The following is a 20,903-nucleotide window of genomic DNA, read 5'->3' as shown; positions in this document are numbered from 1 at the left end:
AGCCTCCCTAACACAGCCGGTAAACAGCACACAGTGCTGAAGAACCGTATGTGATACAACATGAAGATCAATTTATTCAACTACGACTACAGGGTCTAGCTTTTTCTGCATAATGCATTAAGTCTGGAATTTACTGGAAGCTGTCTTTGGCAGTTAACTCCTTCTGTGACTTCAGATGCACAGTGAATATCCAGTATGGCAAAACTCAGCTGGTCCACAAGATTAGAAAAAAAGGGTTTCCTGCTTTGTTGGAGTAAGCATGATTCATGGTTTGGGACTGACATTTGCACAACTAATTCTGACCTGTCCATGAAAAAGGCATATCCTGCAACTTCACCTCCTTTTGTATTCCTGTCTGCACAGTGAAAGCTGCCATTACTTCACTTGAAACAGAGCTGAAAGAGTATAAACACTTTAGATTTGTACAAATGCTATTTTTTCAACTAAGACACTCTGAAAATAGACAGCGGCCATTCAAGTTTTAAACACTCCTTTCTATGATAGAGAAAGAAGCAAAGATTTTTCATGACAGGAGAGTTTCTGTGGCAAAACAAACATGTAACATTTAAAACATACACAACTAAGAACACCTTTGACTCAGAAAAACACAAAGGTGCCTCCACTCTCAGCTACAGACTCTCACCAGAATAAAAACATGCTAGTGAATCTTCCAACTAGGTTGAATGGAGTTTCTGAATCCATCCTTCCTCTCYTTTCAGCTATTTAAGAAAGCTTGCTTACAAAAACATGTCTCTCTCCATTTCTGCCCCCTCAATAGTTGCAATACCACCACCAACCTAGTTTAAAATATGATAGGGCTTTTCATTTTTCACAATGGCTTTGGGAAGGGTGAATCATGTGTCTTGAAAGAGGCACATTTTCTCCCCAAAACCTTAATTGGTATTTCTTCCCTTTCTTTCTCCAACACAAGAGAAATGAGGAATATCCATGTTAAAGACAGTTATTCAACCCTATTTTCAAGCGCCTATTTATTAAACTTCCAATTTCCAACACGGAAATTCAGGAATCCAGTACTTTTTAGGACATTTTGCAACAATGTTACAGCTAAGCTATTTCTATTAGCCATGAGGTATTCTATAGAGACATGTCCTGGCTCTGCAATTTATCTGTACGGCTACTGAATGCGCTCAGCACCACACACAAACTCAAAACTCCACGAGATCACGAAAAAACAACCATATTCTTAAAATATCAGCACTGCTTATGTGACAGCATCACTTCATTATTAGCAGTACTATGCGTCTGACTTGTAATATCTGCTTAATACGAAGACAAATAGATCTCCATTGCCTTATTTCTAGGAGTATCCTTACTGAACAGGCTGTATGTGGGAGGAAGGCAGAGAAGTTTTGAAGACTATGACACAGGGCAAGCGACTAATCTTCCGCTAAAATTTTGGGTAGCAGAACATATTAGGATCTATTGTAGGGGCTAAGAGGCCAACTTCAAGAGGGTTATGAGCTTCCTGCTATACGGCACTGCCAAACCCCTCCTTCCTTCTCGTGGGGAATCGCAATCATGGTACCTGTAACTGCCAGCTTTGGTGGGCATATGGGTACTGCTCCTACTACTCAGGTACCTACAAAGGGTACCGTCTCGCCTGTTTGCCACCGCAACACCAGAGCAAGCAGACACGTGGCATGCGGTGCAGAAGGAGCCCTGCCCTCGGCTCCCACAGAACAATTCAGAATCAAAGCCACATGGTAATCAAAAATAGCAACACGCTTGTACAGCCAAACACTCAGAAGTGACACTCCTGCAGAGCTTTAATCGTATTTAGTATCTGGCCTTGTCGTGCATAAATGTCCAAATTGCTTCCAGTAACTAAGTGCTGGCCTGACCTCCTCACCACATATCAGCTTAACTGATTTAATTAAAGGGGTGTTGCAGCTTTGTGTGTGGACCTTCACATCAGTTTAAACCTCACTTACCCCAGTTTAGGTTATTTTTGTAACGAGTACAACCAGTGTCAGAACTAAGAATTAGCATACACAAAGTTGCTGTGGTTTAACACACAAAGTTGCTTTAAAATCAACTACAAGTTAAAGACATCTAAGTTCTGAATGTAGAAAAAGCTTATATAATGTTACTTGACTATCTGCAGTGTTCTCTACAGGCAGGTATAAGCAAGGTTAGATAGGTGAAAATCATCTCTTCCAATGCAAAGTGGGAATGATGTAAAGACTGACCCCTATGCTGGCAGCATGAAGCAACTCAGAGAACCAAAAGCCAGATCTCTCCTAAAGGGCCTCCTGAAACTGCAGTTCTAACTGTTGCGAAATATATGCCCAAAGGACTCCAGTGCACCCAAAAAAAGCAGACTAAGATGACTTAAATACAGAAGAAACTGAGTAAATAATAATTTTCAAAAGCAGCTGCTGTATCTTAAGAGGGGTTAATACAAACTACCAGACACTGCTAACTCAGGAGACTGGCAAGCACTTGCAAACTCTCCCTGGTCTCAGGGAAGAGCCTCCAGGTAAGGTCACGAAATGTGTTAGCTTGGGGGGAGATTTTTGTTTGTTTTTTAAAGCAGAGAAAATGAAGCACAAACATTAAGACTGTGACAAATCACGCAAAACAGAAAATTCAAAGCTAAGGCTGACTCCTCTAGGTTCCCCTTGATACAGCTAGGTTGCTTTGTGAATCAGAAAAAGTATCACCGTTATCACTGCCATTTCATGTCTTTATTCTTCATTTTATTTGTTTTTAGCAATATCCCCTTAAAATTACTGACATGCTTCCTGGATAGTTTTTGGAAGGCATAAGGCCATACCAATCTCCCCCACCTTTGATGCATTTTGAATGGTACAAAGCATGGTGGCTGCAGTTTGAACCACACATTCAACTGCAATTTTCTGCGGGCGCAGCGCCCTTTTGAAGGGCTCCTGCCCAGTACAGCTTTCCAAAGCCCTCAGCAGAGCACTCCTTTGGGGATCTCACCGCAGAGCCTCCTGCACACTCACAGACCGTTTCTGACATCTTACTCTTAGTGTCAAGCCTTTTTGACGCAAGGAGGTGCACGTTTTGAGAACAGTTGTTTCACTCACAGAGAAATCCTCTGACCATTTTAAGAAAAATGACTAATTTGTTTCTTAAGCATTGTGAACACGAGAGATCAGCCCTTTTCCCTTTCTCTCTAGTGAGCCCATACTGAAAGCATCTGCACAAACAGCATCAGTTGGCACAGAGAAGCAGTCCTGTCCCTCGCCCTGCCTTCCTCCGGTTGTTTGCTCCCAGCCCTCTCTGCACTTTCTCCTCCCTCGCACAGTACAAACTTTTGTGGGTTAGACTGGGGTCTGATTTGCATTAATATTCATCTAACCAAACCTTCCTCCCCCTCCAACAGCCAACTTGAAACCAGAACAGTTCTCCAATCTAGACTAAACACTTCCAAAAAAATAAAGTGGTGTGAAGAGTGGAAAGCCATGGCGAGGGTAAAGCAGGACTACATATTTCAACAGCAGCAGCACTGCTTACGACTGAGAAAAGTCCTTGTGAATCCATGGCTGCAGTTACTCCCCGGCCAAGCGCACTGGAGAAAGAAGGCAGGCAGGCTGTCTTGTAGTGGGAAGAGCTACAGGAGGGGGAATCTCAACTTCTGCTCTCTATTTCTAGGCAAGCTCCTCTAGATATTTTAAAAGACTCTTAGTTTCAGGGGGGGTCTCAAGTTCTGAGTTGCTGTCTTGGGGCAACAAGGGCTCGATTTCCCAAGCCGGCTGATCCCTGCAGGGTGCTGGAAATGTGATGGGCTCAGAGCATTACAGCCCCAATGGCAGGGCTGCACTCAAGAACGCAGCACCCTGCTTTGTGGCCAGGCTGCCGCCGTACCTGGACATGAGGGCCCTGCTATCGGCCGCTGGCAYGCTGAAATCGGCCCCAGCACAGGCYGCCTTCAAGCGCCCTCTGCCCTGAGGCAGGAGATGTCACGGCCCTTCCAGCAGAGGAAACAAGGGCTCCTGCTGTTATTTTTTTCTGCGTGACACTGCCACTGCAAGGGCAGATGGGACATGCCTAGGGCTCATCCATGTGGGTTATGGCACTGCGGGGAGCACTCTAGGGACTAGTGTTTCTCCCCAAAAATATTTGCAGACACCCCAGCGTAGGCCCCAAAGCTGTTCAAGCAGGCTATGAAAGCAGACAGTAGGTTATTTTGACCTTGAAGGGCCCAGTGCAGAAAAAGTACTTTCAGTGTCTCAAGTTGGTTAACAAAATTTATGGGAGACATTTGAAAAGACAAGTAGTACTCTCTGTGACTGTGTCCTCAGCAGTAGGCAGACATAACAGATGCCTCTTCCTCACAGGATGTTGAAGGAGTCAAAGCAGTCTTGTTTTTAAAATACACTTTTTCAAAGAGAAAGGGCCATATAAATGGGAGAGTAACATGAAGCACAGTATCTAAAGTGAAACTTCTGCATTTGCTGCAGATCTGTAACATGAACACAAAAATAAAATTCAGCCAAATTACCCCAATTCTTTGTTTCAAAGGAAAATCTGATGAAGATTTACCTGAAGCTTTCACTAGTCTGGGCAAACTCTCTGTAAACACAGACAAAAATCTTCCCCAAGTTTCAGTTTTTGCTCTGAAACATTTGCAGAACTTGAGTTCCTGTCCTGTGATTTCAAAGGGCCTGATCCTGACTGCACTTCCATTGCTGTAAACTGGGAGTAAGACCCTGTGGGCCAGGGAACAAAGAACTTCTTTAAATGAAGCCGAACCTAAACAATGGATTGTGGAATTTCAAAAAGAAAAAAACTCAAAAGCGGTCTCAAAATACAATGCTGTAATTGGGCTGCATCTGTTCTTTTACTGGTTAAAATGTACACATTCACACATAGGAAGTGCTTCATAATTATGGAGCACAGGAGGCATAAACGGCATAAGACATAAAAAGATTTTGGATACAATGGCATGGTTTGGAGCACGAAAATTAGAGTCCTGCTGTTGAGCGTTTTATTTTTACTGAGGTGGAGGAATTCAAACTAGAGTTCCTAGATCTTTTTCTAGATGCGAATCCATATTGAGCCCCTGTAAACGGCGTTTCACAGGTGTACCTTTTGCATCGACTGCTGGAGCACCTTTGAGTCATAAGTTAGGGGGTGCGTTGTGCCCCTGACCAGGACCTGCTCATTCTTGAAGTATGATCTAAGCAGTCCATACAACTGTGATGGGAAGTGACCGAGCAAAAGGTGTTCAGCCACAGCCCTTAGGTCAAGCAAAGCAAGGATGTGCTCTGCCTGGGGGGAGATCTCTCTTGTACAACAGAAAACTCTATGCGTATACGCATTTTGCTAGTGAACCAGACCAAAACTTCTATGAAAGTTTGTAACACACCGGCAAGTATGGGGAGAAGCTGTGTGCACACAAAGACTCACAGCTGCCCATAAAAATAAGCATTTAAATGGATTAAAAAGGCTATCATACTTTCAAACTAGCAATGGTTATGTTATTCAGAGGGATGTATAATTATTTGTTTTTCTAGATAAAAGGAGGGTATCAGCGGGATATTTTATGAGCATTCCCTGTGACCATCCCTCCCTCCCAGCCATAAACAAACACAGAAACAAAACAAAAACAAGGATCTACTTAGGGTGCAACATCTGTGGTCAGAGTTTAAGACTCAGATTTTTGTTTAAGCTTAATATAAAAAGACAAATTAGTAAAGTAAAGAAGGTAAAAAGCCTCATTTTGTTTAGCTTTTTGAAAACCTCTGACCTTCAGGAATGTGTGCAAGATCTGGAGTTCAGGTTCAGGCACATCCCCTGACCTAAGGATGCTCTTATAATGGCACTAGTTTACAATGCGTCCCTGCATTCCGGTAATACAGAATCCTGTGCAATGCCTTTCTTTAGACCTCAGCATAACCTATCCTTCTCAGCCTTTTTGAAAAACTGTTTTTGAATACGAAGTCCCATTTAACAAGTCCACATCCTTTACACACACAGACTTCTCTGTTAGTCACTGATAGGTGAATGCGTTTATGTGGTAGCTCTGTTCAGAGCTCTTTTGACTGTAAGGGGCCATTCTCCTAGGTAAATAATGTTTATGAACCATTCTGTCCCCACACAGCAACATTTGAATGACAGATTCAGGAAAACACTACAAGAAAGAAATTACTCCCTTTCATAATCCATCAGCTCAGCTAAAATAGTAAATCAGAGGAAAGTTAGACTCAAATACGATCCCTTGGGAACAGAATCACTTTGAATGGATTTGGGGAAAAATACACATCCTTCTCAAATTCAGTAGCTTAGATGCTTATATTTGTCTCTGTCAAGTTACATGCAAAGAAGCAGAAAAACAGAATTTAATACCCTGGGGATATGTTCTCCTGATAGATGCATCTAACTTCCACAACCATTAATGGGGATTACACAATGAGTATTGAGAAAAGAACATAGCCATAAAAATACACACTTTTAGTGATATCCAACCTTAGGAAAACTTTCTTTTGCAGACTTCTGTTTCAGAAATTCCACTGTTAGGGCATGCCATTACAGAGTATTAGATTTCTTGGTGTGGAAGTATGTGGCAACATCTCCTTTATCTGCCAAAGGTAAATTTGCTAGCGTGTCCCCCAGGTATTATGTGTTCCTTTTAATGCATTGCAAATGACTCCCTCCAGTTACCTTTGAGACTATGAATCAGCAGTTGTAATATCATCCTGCTGAAATACAGGAAAGAGTAAGTCAGCTCCTTCATTTCTCTTTGATGCTTTCTCTTTGATTTTACCAGGCGTAAAGAAAAATAAAAATCATGGGTGAAGCTTGCCCATTCTGAAATAATTAGGTGTTTCACCCATAAATACATCTCTTGAAAGCACACTGACAGATCCTTGTCTTTGCCATTATTTCTAACCCACAAATGTGAGGAATTCATTCACTATACTATAAAGCTGAGTATTTTCAGGACATGGTCTCTTCTGGATGTATGCAGAGCCCAGCAGGTAAGCCTTCACATTTAAAAAAGTACCACTGGACAGTAAAGAGTCTGCATGTATGAATACAATGATTCTCACTACATACAATAACACAACATTTCTCACTACGTGCAGCAGCTATTTTCACTCACTGCCCAATGCACTTCAGTTATCTCCACCAAAGCAGTTGGCATTACAGCATGAGGACAGTCTTACATTAGAGACAGCTTGTGGGAAGGAACTTGCCAGTCTAAAACGTTTAGTCTACCTGCCTGAAGATATGTGAGAGACTGCAGACGCTTCCAATTTGTTAAGGAACAGTAACACTGCATATTTAGGCAGAATAAAATTATAAATAAACTCAGAATGTGAAATGTTCTGACAGAGTTGGGTTTTTAGGGTTTTTCCCTCCCAGTTGCTCTTGATACTTAATAAAACGCAACCTTTTATGATTGTTACTGTTTCCATAAAGCCACTATTTTCAGATCTTCAACATACAGCTTAAGCCCTTCTCTGGACCACACCTTAATGATGCCCCTAACACTCCAGCAGCACTACAAGTCTGCATATACACTTGCAAGCTGCCTTGTTTGAAAGAAACATTGCAATGAAGAAGCCATTTAAATGTCTACAAAACAATTACTTCTGTTGAAGGAATTGTTTCAGGGAGAAAGCTAGGAAGAGATAAGACAGAAACACCACAGCAAGCATATCGAGAAGCAGCTCAGATGCAAACCTTCCCTTGCTTCTTAATTTTCATCCCAATACCTCACAATTTCATCCAATTACTTCAACGATTCCTTCTAACCACAGAGAACTATGAAGAGCAAAATATGATGACACTTCATAAACTTTTAAATGGTGCAGTTTGTTTCTGGCAACAGCCTAACATTCATCATCCTGCTACCACCCGACACAAGATGTTTACTATCACATATATTAGTTAAATTTAGTAAGACAAGATCTTCAGCAGATATTATTCTGAGATTTCTGAGTGCTGCTATGTCAAACTATACCAGCTGATATTTAACATTTTTAGAGTCACTGGATGTTTCTGGACATTGGTCATAGCACATAATCATCTTTCATGTGGAGGGCACTTACTCAACCGTAGAAATCGGTAATAGTCTGCAGGATGTCTGAAGGCTTCCATGAAACGCTGTGATCATTTTCATCAAAAGCCAAGTGGATTAGTAATTATGTCAGGAAAATGCTATTTCAACAACAGTCATTGAGGAGGCTGTGCATAACATGGACGTAGTAGCAACCACTCAGGATCCCTTTAAACATTAGGAGCCAGCTGAATGCTTTGTTATGGTTTCTGGGGTAACTGTTCAGGGGCATGGGCAGCTCCTTCTCTAAAGCTGTCAGTTTGGCATCATTCACAAATATTACATTCATGTAGAACAAAATATGTTTCAAAAAGTGTTCTTACAAAACAGAACAATTCTAAGCTTTCCAAATGCAATAATATCTTAGTTTATAACAGAGGAAAGTACTCTATAGGAACAGACACATTTTTTAAATTCCTTGGATGCAAAATTTTATAATTCATGCATATTTGAAATATCCTCGCACTGGGTTAGTTAGCAGGGTGGTTTAACTGTTCGTTGTTTCTGGAGATGCTAGTCCTTATTCTGAGAGGAACATGAGTGAAACCAGTCTGGTGGAAGTAGCCTGCTCCTTCACAGATTTGTAGGCTTAGGGAACTCTGTGTCAGAAAGAACTGGATGATATTGCCAGCCTGGCCTTCTGCACAGCGCAAGTGAAATCATTCCACTCAGCAATTTCTGCATCAAGCCCTAACTTCTCTGGGTACACCCTTAAAAAGCAGAATCCAGTCTCAATTTAGAGATTCACACTGGGAAGTCCATCACATCCTTGACATCGATCAAATAATGAAATGATTCTCTTTGCTAAAAATGCGTATCTTGTTTCCAGAGTGATTTTGTCTACCTTCAGCTCTCATTGTTGGAATGGATGTTTGTTCACCTTTCACAATCTTCACCCCCCTGCACAGTCTAAAACGATCAAGTTACTGTGGCTTAACAACTTACTCTTCATCAACTAATTGTGGTGAACTTCCATATGTGCTCTCCTACCCACAACTTAGCATTCTGGCATAACAGATTTAACTAGGTTGCATTAGCTTACATTTGCCTTGAGGCAAATGCCCTCACTTGCTGAGGTTTATGTGATGTGTGATAACTCATTAAGGTATGGCAAACTGCCTGCATATCTGTCCAGCCCTGGAACAGCAGCTGCATGTACTATTCCCAGTTCTTTTGTTCTTCAAGTGGCCAAACCCCAAGAGCCTGTCATTTTCAAAAGCCAGGCAACCATAACATTAAATGCATGGCTGAAAAGTGCAAAAAGGTTCCCTAAACAAACAGTAGCACCTCCTTCATAGCCCATCGCTGGCCTAAGGACAAGGGGGTGCAAATTACTGCTCTGGTCAAAGCTACCTACACCTCCATTTCAAAAGCATAAAATGGAAATTTAAAACAAAATCCACCCTTTAAAGAGAAGAGTGATGATTGTTCTGGTACTGCAACTACTCATGCTAAGCTACAGCTTGGAAAGGCAGGTGTCAGTGTCTTCTGTTTCTAGATGTGTGGTTATGATAGTGGCAAAGGTGCCTCGTCATTAACTTTGAAGGGTAAGATGCTACAAATAATTAGTAGTTTGCTTCTAGCATTCATTCCACTCTTCACCAACCAGAAGACCAATATGTTTCTGATTTCAAACCACCGGTAGGTATGCATCTGACAAACTACATATCACCAGAACAAAGAAAGCCAAGTTAGGGGAAGTGAAAGTTGGCTGTACCATGGATAATATATATGTAGACAACTGCGTGAGGAAAGAGTCAGGCCTTACATGGTCAGGTGGAACAAGACAAAGCTACCTTGTGCCCTCCCCATTCCCTGGCACCTCCTAGCACACAGCCTCTAAATCAGAAAGGAATGGGGGGAAAAACAAGCGCTAATTCTATCTCGTTTAACTTGTCAGGGTATGCAAGACAGGAAATAACGTGAGGCTGACAAGGGTTCCTGGGTGCCCAGAGGGCTATCATCCGGAAATTCTGGTGAGAAATAACAGTGGTTATGACTCTCTTTGAACCTAAATGTAATAAGTATCCCAGTCACAACAGTCCAGAGTCAAAACAATCTCTCAGTCCATTTCCCACAAGTTCTGTAACTGTCCATAGAAACTGTAATTATCAATGCATTAATTTTATGACATGTTAAGTAAGAGAACTAGTCTAATTTTAAGTCTGTATTGTGGAAATTCAAATACAAAAAAGTGTCCTGAAATTCAAGATTGACATAAGAAATAGAGTGGAAGAAATCCTGGGAAGCTGGAGATCTGAGTTTGGTTCTCTAAAGACTAAGGAGAGACTGAACCTAGGTTTCTCACTTCCTAACTGATTGCTTTAACCAGGGGTCCCAATGCAAAAACTTTATCCAGTAACAAGTCACAATCAAGTCTTGCCTCCTCCTCCCATGTAAAAGAATGAGCCTCTAACTCCCTCCACCATCTGCAGAAGGAGCCTTCATGCCTCATACAGACACTTTGAAATCTTCCTTTTGGGGGTAAAGCGACCAGTTTTGAAGCACTGCAACATCTACATGAAATGTGCCTGGATCCTCATGCTGGATCTCATGCTCCTGGATTTTGTTGATTTAATTTGAATCACATGTATATAATTTTTTAGATATATTATAGGCAGGGGACATGTACACACAGCATGCTCTAGGCTGCTTCTGGTTGCACTAAGATTTATGGTATGAGTGTGGCCTCAGGGAAGAGTGGAAACAGCAAAGCACCCCACCAGGCAGAAACTTGAAGGCAAAGGTATAAAATGCGAGAAGGGAGGAGCGTGTGAGAAAGAAGCTGAAGGAGAAAGAAAAACAGTGATGAGGAAACACCTTTTGGTTGCGTTCCCTTTTCCAGAATAGTTCACCCCTCTCTTCCTGGTGAATGTCTTCATATTCCTATCATCCACAGGCAAACAGAGTGCAGATACGGCTTTAGTTACGACCAGACAATGTGGTATTGCTATGTTTACAAGCAAATTTGGGCTGTGTCAGCTTGGCAAGCCCAATGGCCTGGCATTGTACATACCGGATGAGGATACTACAAATGCAATAAAAGGATTAGCTTCCCAGATTTTTGACTCAAGGCGTTCCCTTGTGGTAGAGTTGGGTGAGGAAACGGAAGAACAGACTTAGGGAAAGAAGGGAAATTCAATAGCCCAGAATCACATAATGCTGAGCTAGTTACTCTGTGAAAGCTTCAATAAAGTGGCTTACAAAGTCATGACTATTACATGGTCCTCTCTGATCTTTTCATGACGATGAGAAATGGTTGTTCCCAGYTTAGGAAAAAAATTCTGTATGTAAAGTCTGGCTTTGTTGTGCTGTGAACTCCCTGGAGAGAGTATCAGTCACCCTGCAGGGGCTGGAATAATGAATGAATCCATCAGGGAACAGGCTTTCTTCTCCTCTGACATGCTTGGAGGGACCACCCGCACACACTTCAACCCTTTCTCTGCAGAGTGCCGCCTCTACAGCCCTGCCTAATCTCAGCCAGCAAGGATCCTTCCTATCAAAGCCCATCACTGATGGGGTTTAGACACCCTGCAGCTGAGGAGTGGCTTGCCCATAGGCCTCCCACTTTCTGGGCAATAGCTCTAACCACTGGAGGAAAAGGAGGCAACACAACGGTGGAAATCTGTAATGGGAGCTGTGGGGAGGTAGAAGGTAAGCAGCAGGGCAGCTGGCCAACTGCCACAGCACAGGCACTGCAAAATCATGGATCTCCCAGTATGCAGGAGATAAATGAGTCAGGGTAATTGCTGCATGCTTGCAGGCAGAACCAGCCAGAGAAAATAAAGGATCAGCAATCACCTGCATATGACAGCTCTTCTCTTGAAATCTTCATGGTTCCTGAATACAGACTGCAAATCTGTGCTGTTCAAAACCTCATTAAAATCTTCCCATTACTGAAGCACACAAAGATTTACTTCTTCATTCCTGCACTCTTTCTGTGATTTTTTTCAAGGAGAATAGGACACCCTGGAGTCACTACACAGTCATGTTACAGGAGAGTTTAAGATAGTTATGGAGCCAAGGGGTAAGCATCCTGAGAGCAGCRAGAGACCAACTATCATGTGAACTCCAGAAGCAACTCAGTGCTGGCTGGATGTTGAACTCCCACATGTGATTCTTCTATAATTCCATCTTGTCATTATTGATAATATAGTTAAAAAGATACATCCTTAATTGTGTATATTTTTACAGTGTAGCCCATTTTAGGGTAAAAGGTGAAAAAAAAGCAGCCTTACAATTATGTAATGTCTTGCTCAGAATAACAAAAAGTGCTACTCCATGCTAATTAGTGGCTTTACAGTGAGTTGAAGTGAAATGAATGGACATGTAGCTACAGTCCTCCCCTTAGCAGTGGCCTAAAAATTGCACAGTGGATGCTAACTCTGTCTACTGAAGGAGTATTTTAAGAGACTAGACAATTGGAGAAAGCAATTGTGGAAAAGGACAAAGCATAATTACACCTATCATATTTCCCCAAACATGCACTTAATGGACAGAAGGTATTCACACATATGACACTCTTAGAGCATTCTGGAAGTGCACAAGATATGTTAAGCCCTGTTATTATGACTTCAGATTTGCTCCAGCCACAGAGCTCCCAAACAGGGAGCTGGACCGCAGAGCTGGTCAGGGCAGCCAGGTAACAATAAGAACAGGGGATCAATCAAACAAAATGGTGAGAAATTTCAGCTCTCACTGAGCCCTAAGATTTTTCTTAAACTGTTGCCTGTGTATTACATCCATGTTATTAAAACCTCTGCTGTACTGAGATACTTTATATAGTGAGTTGTCAATAGCATCTGAGCTACTAATTAGACCTCAAGGATCAGATCAGATCAGCATCTCAAGACACACAAGAATCCTGGACAGCCACTCCTGCTTCCCTCTCTGAAAATGTCTGAAAATTATAATTCATTAGTAATCACCTGTGGTCTGTTTCAAAGTTCACTCTCCTGTACAGCAACATTAAAAATGCCCTTATAATAGTTAGTAAGATGAAATCTACAAAATTACCACATTTCCATCCAAAAGCCCCAGGCACAACCTAATCACGCCAACAGGTAATGTGTACAGCGTGCATACTCCCATTCAGTGCTGCAGCATCTACAGCAGGTTTAAAACTGGAGGGAGGTGGCTCACCTGTATCTCACATCTAAAACATCCAGACTCAGAAGAATTACAGGTTAATTCCTGGAAAAACTAACTGAATCCTCCCTTCTTTCAGAGTCAATAAAATGAGTACCAGCTTATTTATGACCTTTCGATAAGACCTTAAAAAAATTAAAAATCACATGCATGTTCTGAGGAGGAGGTTGCCCCTTAGTCCTCATTTCCCACTCTCCACTTCCGTATTCATTATGCCAGCGCTAGAAACTTGTTACTGACGAGGGAGCTTCAGTTTTCATACAGTTTCAGAAATGCACACGAGTGTTTTGGAGCAAAAGGCCTGGTCTCAATGAAAAAATCATCCCTTGTAGGCATTTCTCTTTTTTTGTGACTGCCTATATGTTAATCAGTCAATCTCCATCCCCCCAAATTCTCCTCCTATAACTCTGCCTGAGCAAAAATCCTTAATGATACGCTACAGGATTGGAAGCATCCTCTTTCCCTCGACTGTCTGAAATCTCTCCTTCCTAAAGTTCTGAGCACTTCAAAATACTGCAGCCAAATGACTCTCTTGCTCCAAGAAAGAGAACCAGATCACTCTGGCTCCTCTAAGATTGATATCACAAAAGCCCCCTCAAGGAAATTACAGCCTCATAGCATACAGTTGCCTATTATTTATTCCATGGCCAGATTCTCAGCTGGTATAAATCAGGGCCGGTTCCTTGCCTTCAACAGGGTAATGCTGATTTATGCCAGCTGACAGTCTGATCCTGCATGTGTTCCACTTGCACAATGCTAGTTATTAAAGAGACTCATTAAATGCCCCAGGCATGCAAGAACCACACTTGTGTCTTTACTTGGAAAATGTTGCTCTGAGGAGTAACTCTGTGAAACCTTCCTGCCGCTCTCTGAGTATGTTCTGTTCAAAATCACTTGCTTTTCTAACAGAAGGAAGTCTCTGTGCCCTGCCAGACCACCAGAGCTTTGGTAACACAAGATGGATTTTATGATGGCTTCAGCGCAGACCAGGTCTTTGACTGAGTTTGAAWGCCGAATTAGATTAAGCTCACAGGTATACCAATGCAATGTTTTGGAGGAACTGATCAAATGCACAGAGACCAGAAGCTATCTTTCAGAAGTTGTATTACTGGTGACTACAGAAAAAATTTGGTGTGACTTTCAAATCACTGGCTGAGCTTAGGGCTTTGGCTCCTTGATAAGCCTTTCTTTTTTCCCTTAAAAAACTAAGAAATCTACTTATGGAGCAGGGAAACTGAGTTCTTTTGAGGATCTGAGCCAAAATCCWTGGGTACAAACAGGATGTATGTAGGAAATAGAAGACAGCTTTCTAATACCTCTGGTTTCAAATGACCATTTCAAAGGCACAAAGTTAACCCTAAGTGTCATTGTAATGATGTGTCTGCCAGGTTGCAAGTTGAGGGATACTTTAAGTGTGAGGAGGCAGAATCTTCTATCCTTTACTAAAGTCTACTAATTTCAGTGGGATTATTGCTGAAATACTACTCTGGGTGAATGGAGAACTGGAATCCCAGAATCAAACTATCWGGGCTGTTAGTAATAAAAATTGTGGTTCCTTTGCATGACACAAAATACTGAACCAGGCTTGTTTATTATTATGATATGAAACAAAGACTAGAAGACTCCATTCATTCTGAACAATGCCATTCCCACCCAACAAAGGGAAGATGAATACATGGTCACAGATCAACGTAAATAACGCTGGCAGGGAAATGTTTTTCCTGCCCCACAAAACACTGTAACATTTCATAAATTTTCATACTCGCAACCAGAATGAAACCAACATCATTTGAAGTGGTGGGTGTGGGGGTGTTGTGCATGCATGCAAAACAAGAGAAAGAGACTGTCGGGCAATATCCTGGAGGTTGTGGATAGGGGGAGCTCCAGATTCATATGTGCGCTCTGAGTCAGATGAGGCACTTGATCCTGTCTTTCTTCCAGCCTCAACCAGTGATTATTCTAATTATTGATTAATGATTATTTCTCTGTCTCTCATATATTATAAATTCCACCCTGGGGAAGAAAAAAAAAAGTTTCCTGATGAAAGTTTAATGGAACTGGTACATTTCCACAAATTGTTTCAGTTTTGACAAATCAGCATTTTCCCATGAAAAAACAGTGTCAGAGATTCTCAACCAGCTCTAATTTTAACCAGATTAACTTCAGGGATGAATGCCAGCAGGAAGCTCTTGCTAAATACCAGTTGTTTGAGCAAAGGAAAACGACTCCTACCTCAGACAATCTTCCCAGAGGTAAAAAGGCTTTAAAACCCGTACAAAAAGAGGGCAGGTAGATCCAGCTGTAACAACTATAATAACATTCAGAGCTAGGAAATGGCATATTAAAAATATGCACAAAGATGGACAAATGAGCAATTAGTATTTCTCCTGCCCAAGTGGTTGTTTCTTAACATTTGAAACAGTTGCTGAACTTTGTAACAAGGCAAAGAAAGACATTAGTCCCTGACTCAGGAATCCATCTGGACTGCAGGGATATCACTTAAAACACGCTCAACTTTAAATGCTGTTTAAATCCCTGGAAGTTAATGGGACACAAATGAATGATGACATGTTGGCACCAACAGAAATGGAATTAAGCATGTCCTGATGAGATTTGTTAGTTCTGAATCTTAATTTGGATGAGTCTTCATCACCTGATGGTGTTCAAAATGCTTTGTTTTCTCTACATAGCTCACCCTAAACATTTCTACATTAACTAAATCTGCGTTCTTTCAGGCAGTAGGATATAAGCGGTTACACTCGACCAATGTCAGTTCTGCCATTCTGTCTTCATGCCAGAATGAAACCCTACTATGAAAAATACGTTTAAGACTTAGCTTGTGTCACCAAGAGCCCAGTCATGCAAATACTCAGTACCGACCCATTGCTTTACAATGGGAAACAGTCCAAAGGTATTTGCCAATGCTACAATGCCCTGCCCCAGTGCATATGCCCACTCCTCACTGTAACAGAAATATATGCCCTGTAGTAAGAAGTTTCTCTGGTATTTCTCAACACAACTCTTGCCACATCTACCTGGCAGCAAAGTTAAACATCAGGAGGACTTCTGACTAATCTGCAGAAAACAAGGCATATTATTCTGACATACAACAAGGCATATTATATCCCCTTCTGATGTATTTTAGACTATTTTAATCTTCCAGGATTAAGGTTCTTAAAAAGGCCCAAAGATACTGCCACCACTTTTTATTTTATTCTTGATTACTAAATTTAAAAAACCTGTTCTCCTTATCCTGTAGGGAAAAAAAAGCAACAATCCCCCCACCCCAACTACGTTTAAGGCTAAAGTCCTAATAAGCAACCCCAAAACCCAGCATTAAATCTCTCGAACTAGGACTCAATCAAATTTCTCTTTCACAATGGGGCTGGTTCTCCACTGCTCTGTGCTGGAAATCCCTTGTGCTCTGACACGTGCACAGAACTGGTCCATTTTACTGAGTTTGCAACAGTCTGGCAACACAAACTAGTTAATGTTCCTGGGATCTGCCTACCCGGTAATTCCCTGGAGTCAGAGAGCTCCTGTTCCGCCAGGGAGATGCTGCCCCACTCTCTCGCCCTGCCTCCACGCATCCCTTTGTTCCTCTGCTCGCCAGAATGGCCCGGGGGGCGTGGGCAGACCCCGTGGGGACCGTAAAGCCCCCCCTCTTCCTGCTGAGCCCCGGGCCACGGAGTCATAAAAGCAGCGGAAAGCCCTGGCTTTCCTGTGCCACCAAAGCTGCACTGCAGCCATGCCATCCAGTATGGAGACTGTATGGGTCACTTTTAGATCAAAATCTGTCATTACATCAGCAGTAATATTTCATACCTAGGTGGCACAAATGCACCTGGCTACACAAGATCTAAGACTAACATATTAGGCCCAATCAACTGGTTTTGCTCATTCTTGCTACCATAAGTGAGACACATCTTCTGAGGTCAGAGGAATAACAGTGACACAAAATGAATGCTAGCAAACAGAATATGGCACAGACACACAAAGAATGAGAAAAAGTCCCTATGCCATGAATGCAAAAATATCAATTTAAAAATATCCTGCAGAGGAAATATGATCACAGGAAACATCAACAACTGGTACCACAATGACACTGTTCTCTTTTTTTTCCTCCCCTCCAAAAGAGAAGCTCCTTTCTAACTATGAAAAATAAAACCATGAAGAATTTTGCTCTTGGTAAGAGTTTGACACCATCTTTGCTCCTAAGTTCAGAGTTAACCTTGTAACAATGAGGTCTTTTATCAGCCATCGCTATAGTACGCTGCATCTTTGAAGCAAAAACAGCTCATCCCAGAAAGGAATAGTTGATTTTGAAGCAACACTGTTTGGCTAACTGTAGGTCATATAATAGTAAGTGTTTATAAAATATAAGTGAAAAATAAGATTATGAGCATGAAAAAAAAAGAATTATTCCATTGCCCTTTTTTTCAAATCGCCTTTTAAACAGCTTCAGGAAATGTATATAACTCTATGTAACTCTATTGATGTTAATGGAACTATATAAATTTGCAGTAGCTTAAGGTTTGGCTCATCATTTTTTAATAGTAACCATTCCTCCATGGAATTCACCACTCGAATACTATAGAAGCGTGTTAATACTGAAGAGCTCAAAACAGCAATTAAATAGAAGTGATTTTCAAAGTATGAGGTATAAAATACTCAGAATTCAAGGGTACATCATACTTAGAAGAAAACTCAATAATATCTCAGTCCTGTTCTTACTTCTGTCATGAAATAACTGGAAGTCTGCCAAAGCTTTACCAGGGGGCAGGATTGTATTTTAGATCTGAGTGTGTTGCAAACATGTTCCATCACGTTATGAAGATGTTTGTTCTCATACTTCCCTCTTGCAACTATCTGAAGCTCTTAATTTGATCTTATTTTGTTACTATAAAACCCACTGACTGTAATATGGCATTTAAAAAAAAATTAGGAGATAACGATACAAGTAGAGCTTGGCTGAATGGAGGAAATTAAGTCCCAGATATTCAGAAAAGAAGAATCATTACACATATTATTCCAAAACACAATTTAAGTTTTTAATACCCCAAATATAAACTACAGATTCCGATTTCACTTGGACAAAACAGTGTTCACTTCTTATGCAGGTGACTGCTAGTTTGCACTGCCATTTATCAGCGTAGCAGTCACAATCATTCAAAAAAACCCACATCTTGTCCCTTTAGTCTATGGAAATAACTTCAACTACTTGTGTCTAGCGCAGGATACTAGAGCATATTTTTCAAAGCAAATACTTGCTTTTGGACCCGCTCATGAATTCATGGTTTACTCCAGAATTTTTATGTAAATGTGCTCTTCTTGTTCAATGTTTTGTTCGGAAGAACGTTAAGATGAAATTTTAACTGAGGTTCTATTAATGCCCTCACCAGTAACAGCAGGTGGTCAGTATGCATGCCTGTGAAGCAAGGTCTCCTGAGACTGCTACCTGTTATGCCTCATCCTCTCCCAGCTGCACAGCTATTGATTGTTCCAAAGTGAGTAGCTCTTCCTGGGCTTTGTTTTGTTTTCCCCCAAACATTTGGAAGCTCTAGTTTTCATTTTGATGACGACTAACAACCAATATCCAAACCTCACACTTTCTGCCCCCACAGAACTGTTGTTTTCTAACCAATCCTAACTTGTTACACACTTAACCCTACTTAATCCTAATTATGAAAATGTAATTTTCAACAAATTTTGGAGCTATACGATAGATTATCTGTCAACAGGTCAACCTAATTTTGGTTACTGTAGAGTGTAGATGAAGATCAGCAGGAAATATGCTGAACTGGAAGCAAATCTCTATTTTTTCCTCACTGGATCTATGACAAGAAAGAAGATATCAAAAAAAAAAAAACCCCAAACCCCTTAAGATATGTCCATTAAAAAAATTTATCTGTAGATTGAAACTGTCTATACTGGTTGAGCAAAAAAAAGCATAAAAGATAATAACAGAACAGCAGCCTAATAACAGTGGAGCTCTTGCATTTAAAACTTTGTGTGATAGGACTCTACAGCAACTTTTTTTAGGCCAGGATCAAAATAAAAGCCATCGCTAGTTGGGTATGATTTATATTAATCATAAATAATACAAATATATAGCAAAATCAACATGAAGCTGCATGCCTCAAATTTAAAATAATAATAAAATATTGTGCCCTAGGACACTACAGTGTCACTTAAATTGTTTTTTCATGTGCCCTAAACTTACATGAGTAACTTTACAGGTATGTAAGGCCTGTTGACTTTGACAGGATTACTAATGAAGCATGAAGTYAGCCATGTATATAGCTATTTGCAGTGGTTATGTGAGAGCTATCCAGTTTATGTTATTATTTTTCAGCAACTGTTTTGAAACCATTATTGGCCACGAATGCACCACAGGGGAGAACTGGAGCACCAAGCACAGCTTGAAAAAGCTCACGCATCTGTACCTCTTACCTAAAGACTAAAACCAGGCATTCAATATCACAAGGCACCTCAGAAATCTGCTTAATACTTCAAAACTGTTTCAGATGTAGTTTTGCTGCAATGTGATGTTCTCTTTTTAACTTCACCAACGGAGCTGCAACACGATTTAGGGCCCAACCTTGCAGACACAGATGTTAGTTCACAGATGCAGGTTAGCACCCGTAAGGCTGGGACAGAAAGCTCCTCAGAGCAGGGACCCTGTTTCCACAGGGGCACTTTAACCTCTCAGTGCATTCCAAACTGCTCTGTGATGTGTAATGCAAGCCACAGCCTCAAAAATCTGTCTAGGGATGTCTTGATAAAAACAGCTGGAATAAGGGCCGTAAAGCATCATTAAAAGTGAATTAAGCAACATGAGCACTTTAGGATACTGAGTGCTGCAAGAATGCTGTTCTCCGTGCAACTGCTCACAGCCATGCCTTAATTCTGCTGTAGGCAGTACCACAGAAACTCGCACGTAAAGTAACTTTTTGGTAAGTAAGTGCCGAGCTCCGCGGCCGCGCACAGGCCCTCAGCGCCAAGGGAGGGCGCGCAGGGGCTCGGGCCAGCGGCGGCGGAGCGGAGCGGAGCAGAGCGGAGCAGCCTCTCCATCGCCGGGAGCGGCGCCGGAGCGATGCCCGGCTGCGCGGGCCGGCCTGGGGCGGCCGGAGGTGCGGACCGGCCGCCCCCGCGCCCGCCGCCCCCAGGTGCGGAAGCMGCGGCAGCCGCAGGGCCGGGCAGCCGCTCCGCCCGGCGCAGCGGGCAGCTCCCGGGCTGCCCTCTCCGGCTCCTCCGGCCGCACAAGACCCTGTTGCATTTCCTGCCAAGTTCTCTCTTTTCTCCCCCACTTCCCTCCGCCGACGGACCTCACTGTCTGCTGTGAGCCCCCGGTTCCGCAGCCCTTTCTCCCCCGGTAACTTTCAAGCAGGACAATAAATAACACACTCCCCCCCCCCCCCCTTTGTTACTAGCTTCAAAACTTTCTCAGCAACCAAATCCCCCCCTCCCCTGCACCGCTCCTGCCTGCGGCCGAGCAACTGTCAAGTGAAAACGGCCCGCAGGCTGCGGCCGGGGCCGGGCAGCGGCGCGCACTTACCGCGAAGCAGAGCGGGGACGGAGCTGCCCATGAGGAGCCACAGGCAGAGGCGCAGCAGCAGCCGCCGCAGGCTCCTCGGCAGACCGGCAGGCATCGCGGAGCCGCAGCCGCATAGAGAGCGGGGCCGGGCCGAGGCGGGGCGTG

The 20,903-nt window shown here is 42.3% G+C and overlaps 1 protein-coding gene across 1 annotated transcript in view; it reads right to left on the bottom strand.

Moving 5' to 3' along the window:
- Nucleotides 1–20,892, bottom strand: part of TGFBR2 (transforming growth factor beta receptor 2) — a 65,096-nt gene extending 44,204 nt beyond the window's left edge. Inside the window, exon 1 of the mRNA XM_026064211.1 lies at nt 20,760–20,892. Within this exon, the coding sequence (XP_025919996.1) occupies nt 20,760–20,853 (94 nt within the window). The 5' untranslated portion in view covers nt 20,854–20,892. The remainder of the gene's footprint in view (nt 1–20,759) is intronic.
- Between the last annotated feature and the right edge of the window lie 11 nt (nt 20,893–20,903).

Source organism: Apteryx rowi, unplaced genomic scaffold (genome assembly GCF_003343035.1).
Source record: "Apteryx rowi isolate R43461 unplaced genomic scaffold, aptRow1 scaffold_210, whole genome shotgun sequence".
NCBI lineage: Eukaryota > Metazoa > Chordata > Aves > Apterygiformes > Apterygidae > Apteryx > Apteryx rowi.
The sequence above is the reverse complement of the archived record's forward strand: the minus strand, read 5'-3'. Positions and strand labels throughout refer to the sequence as shown.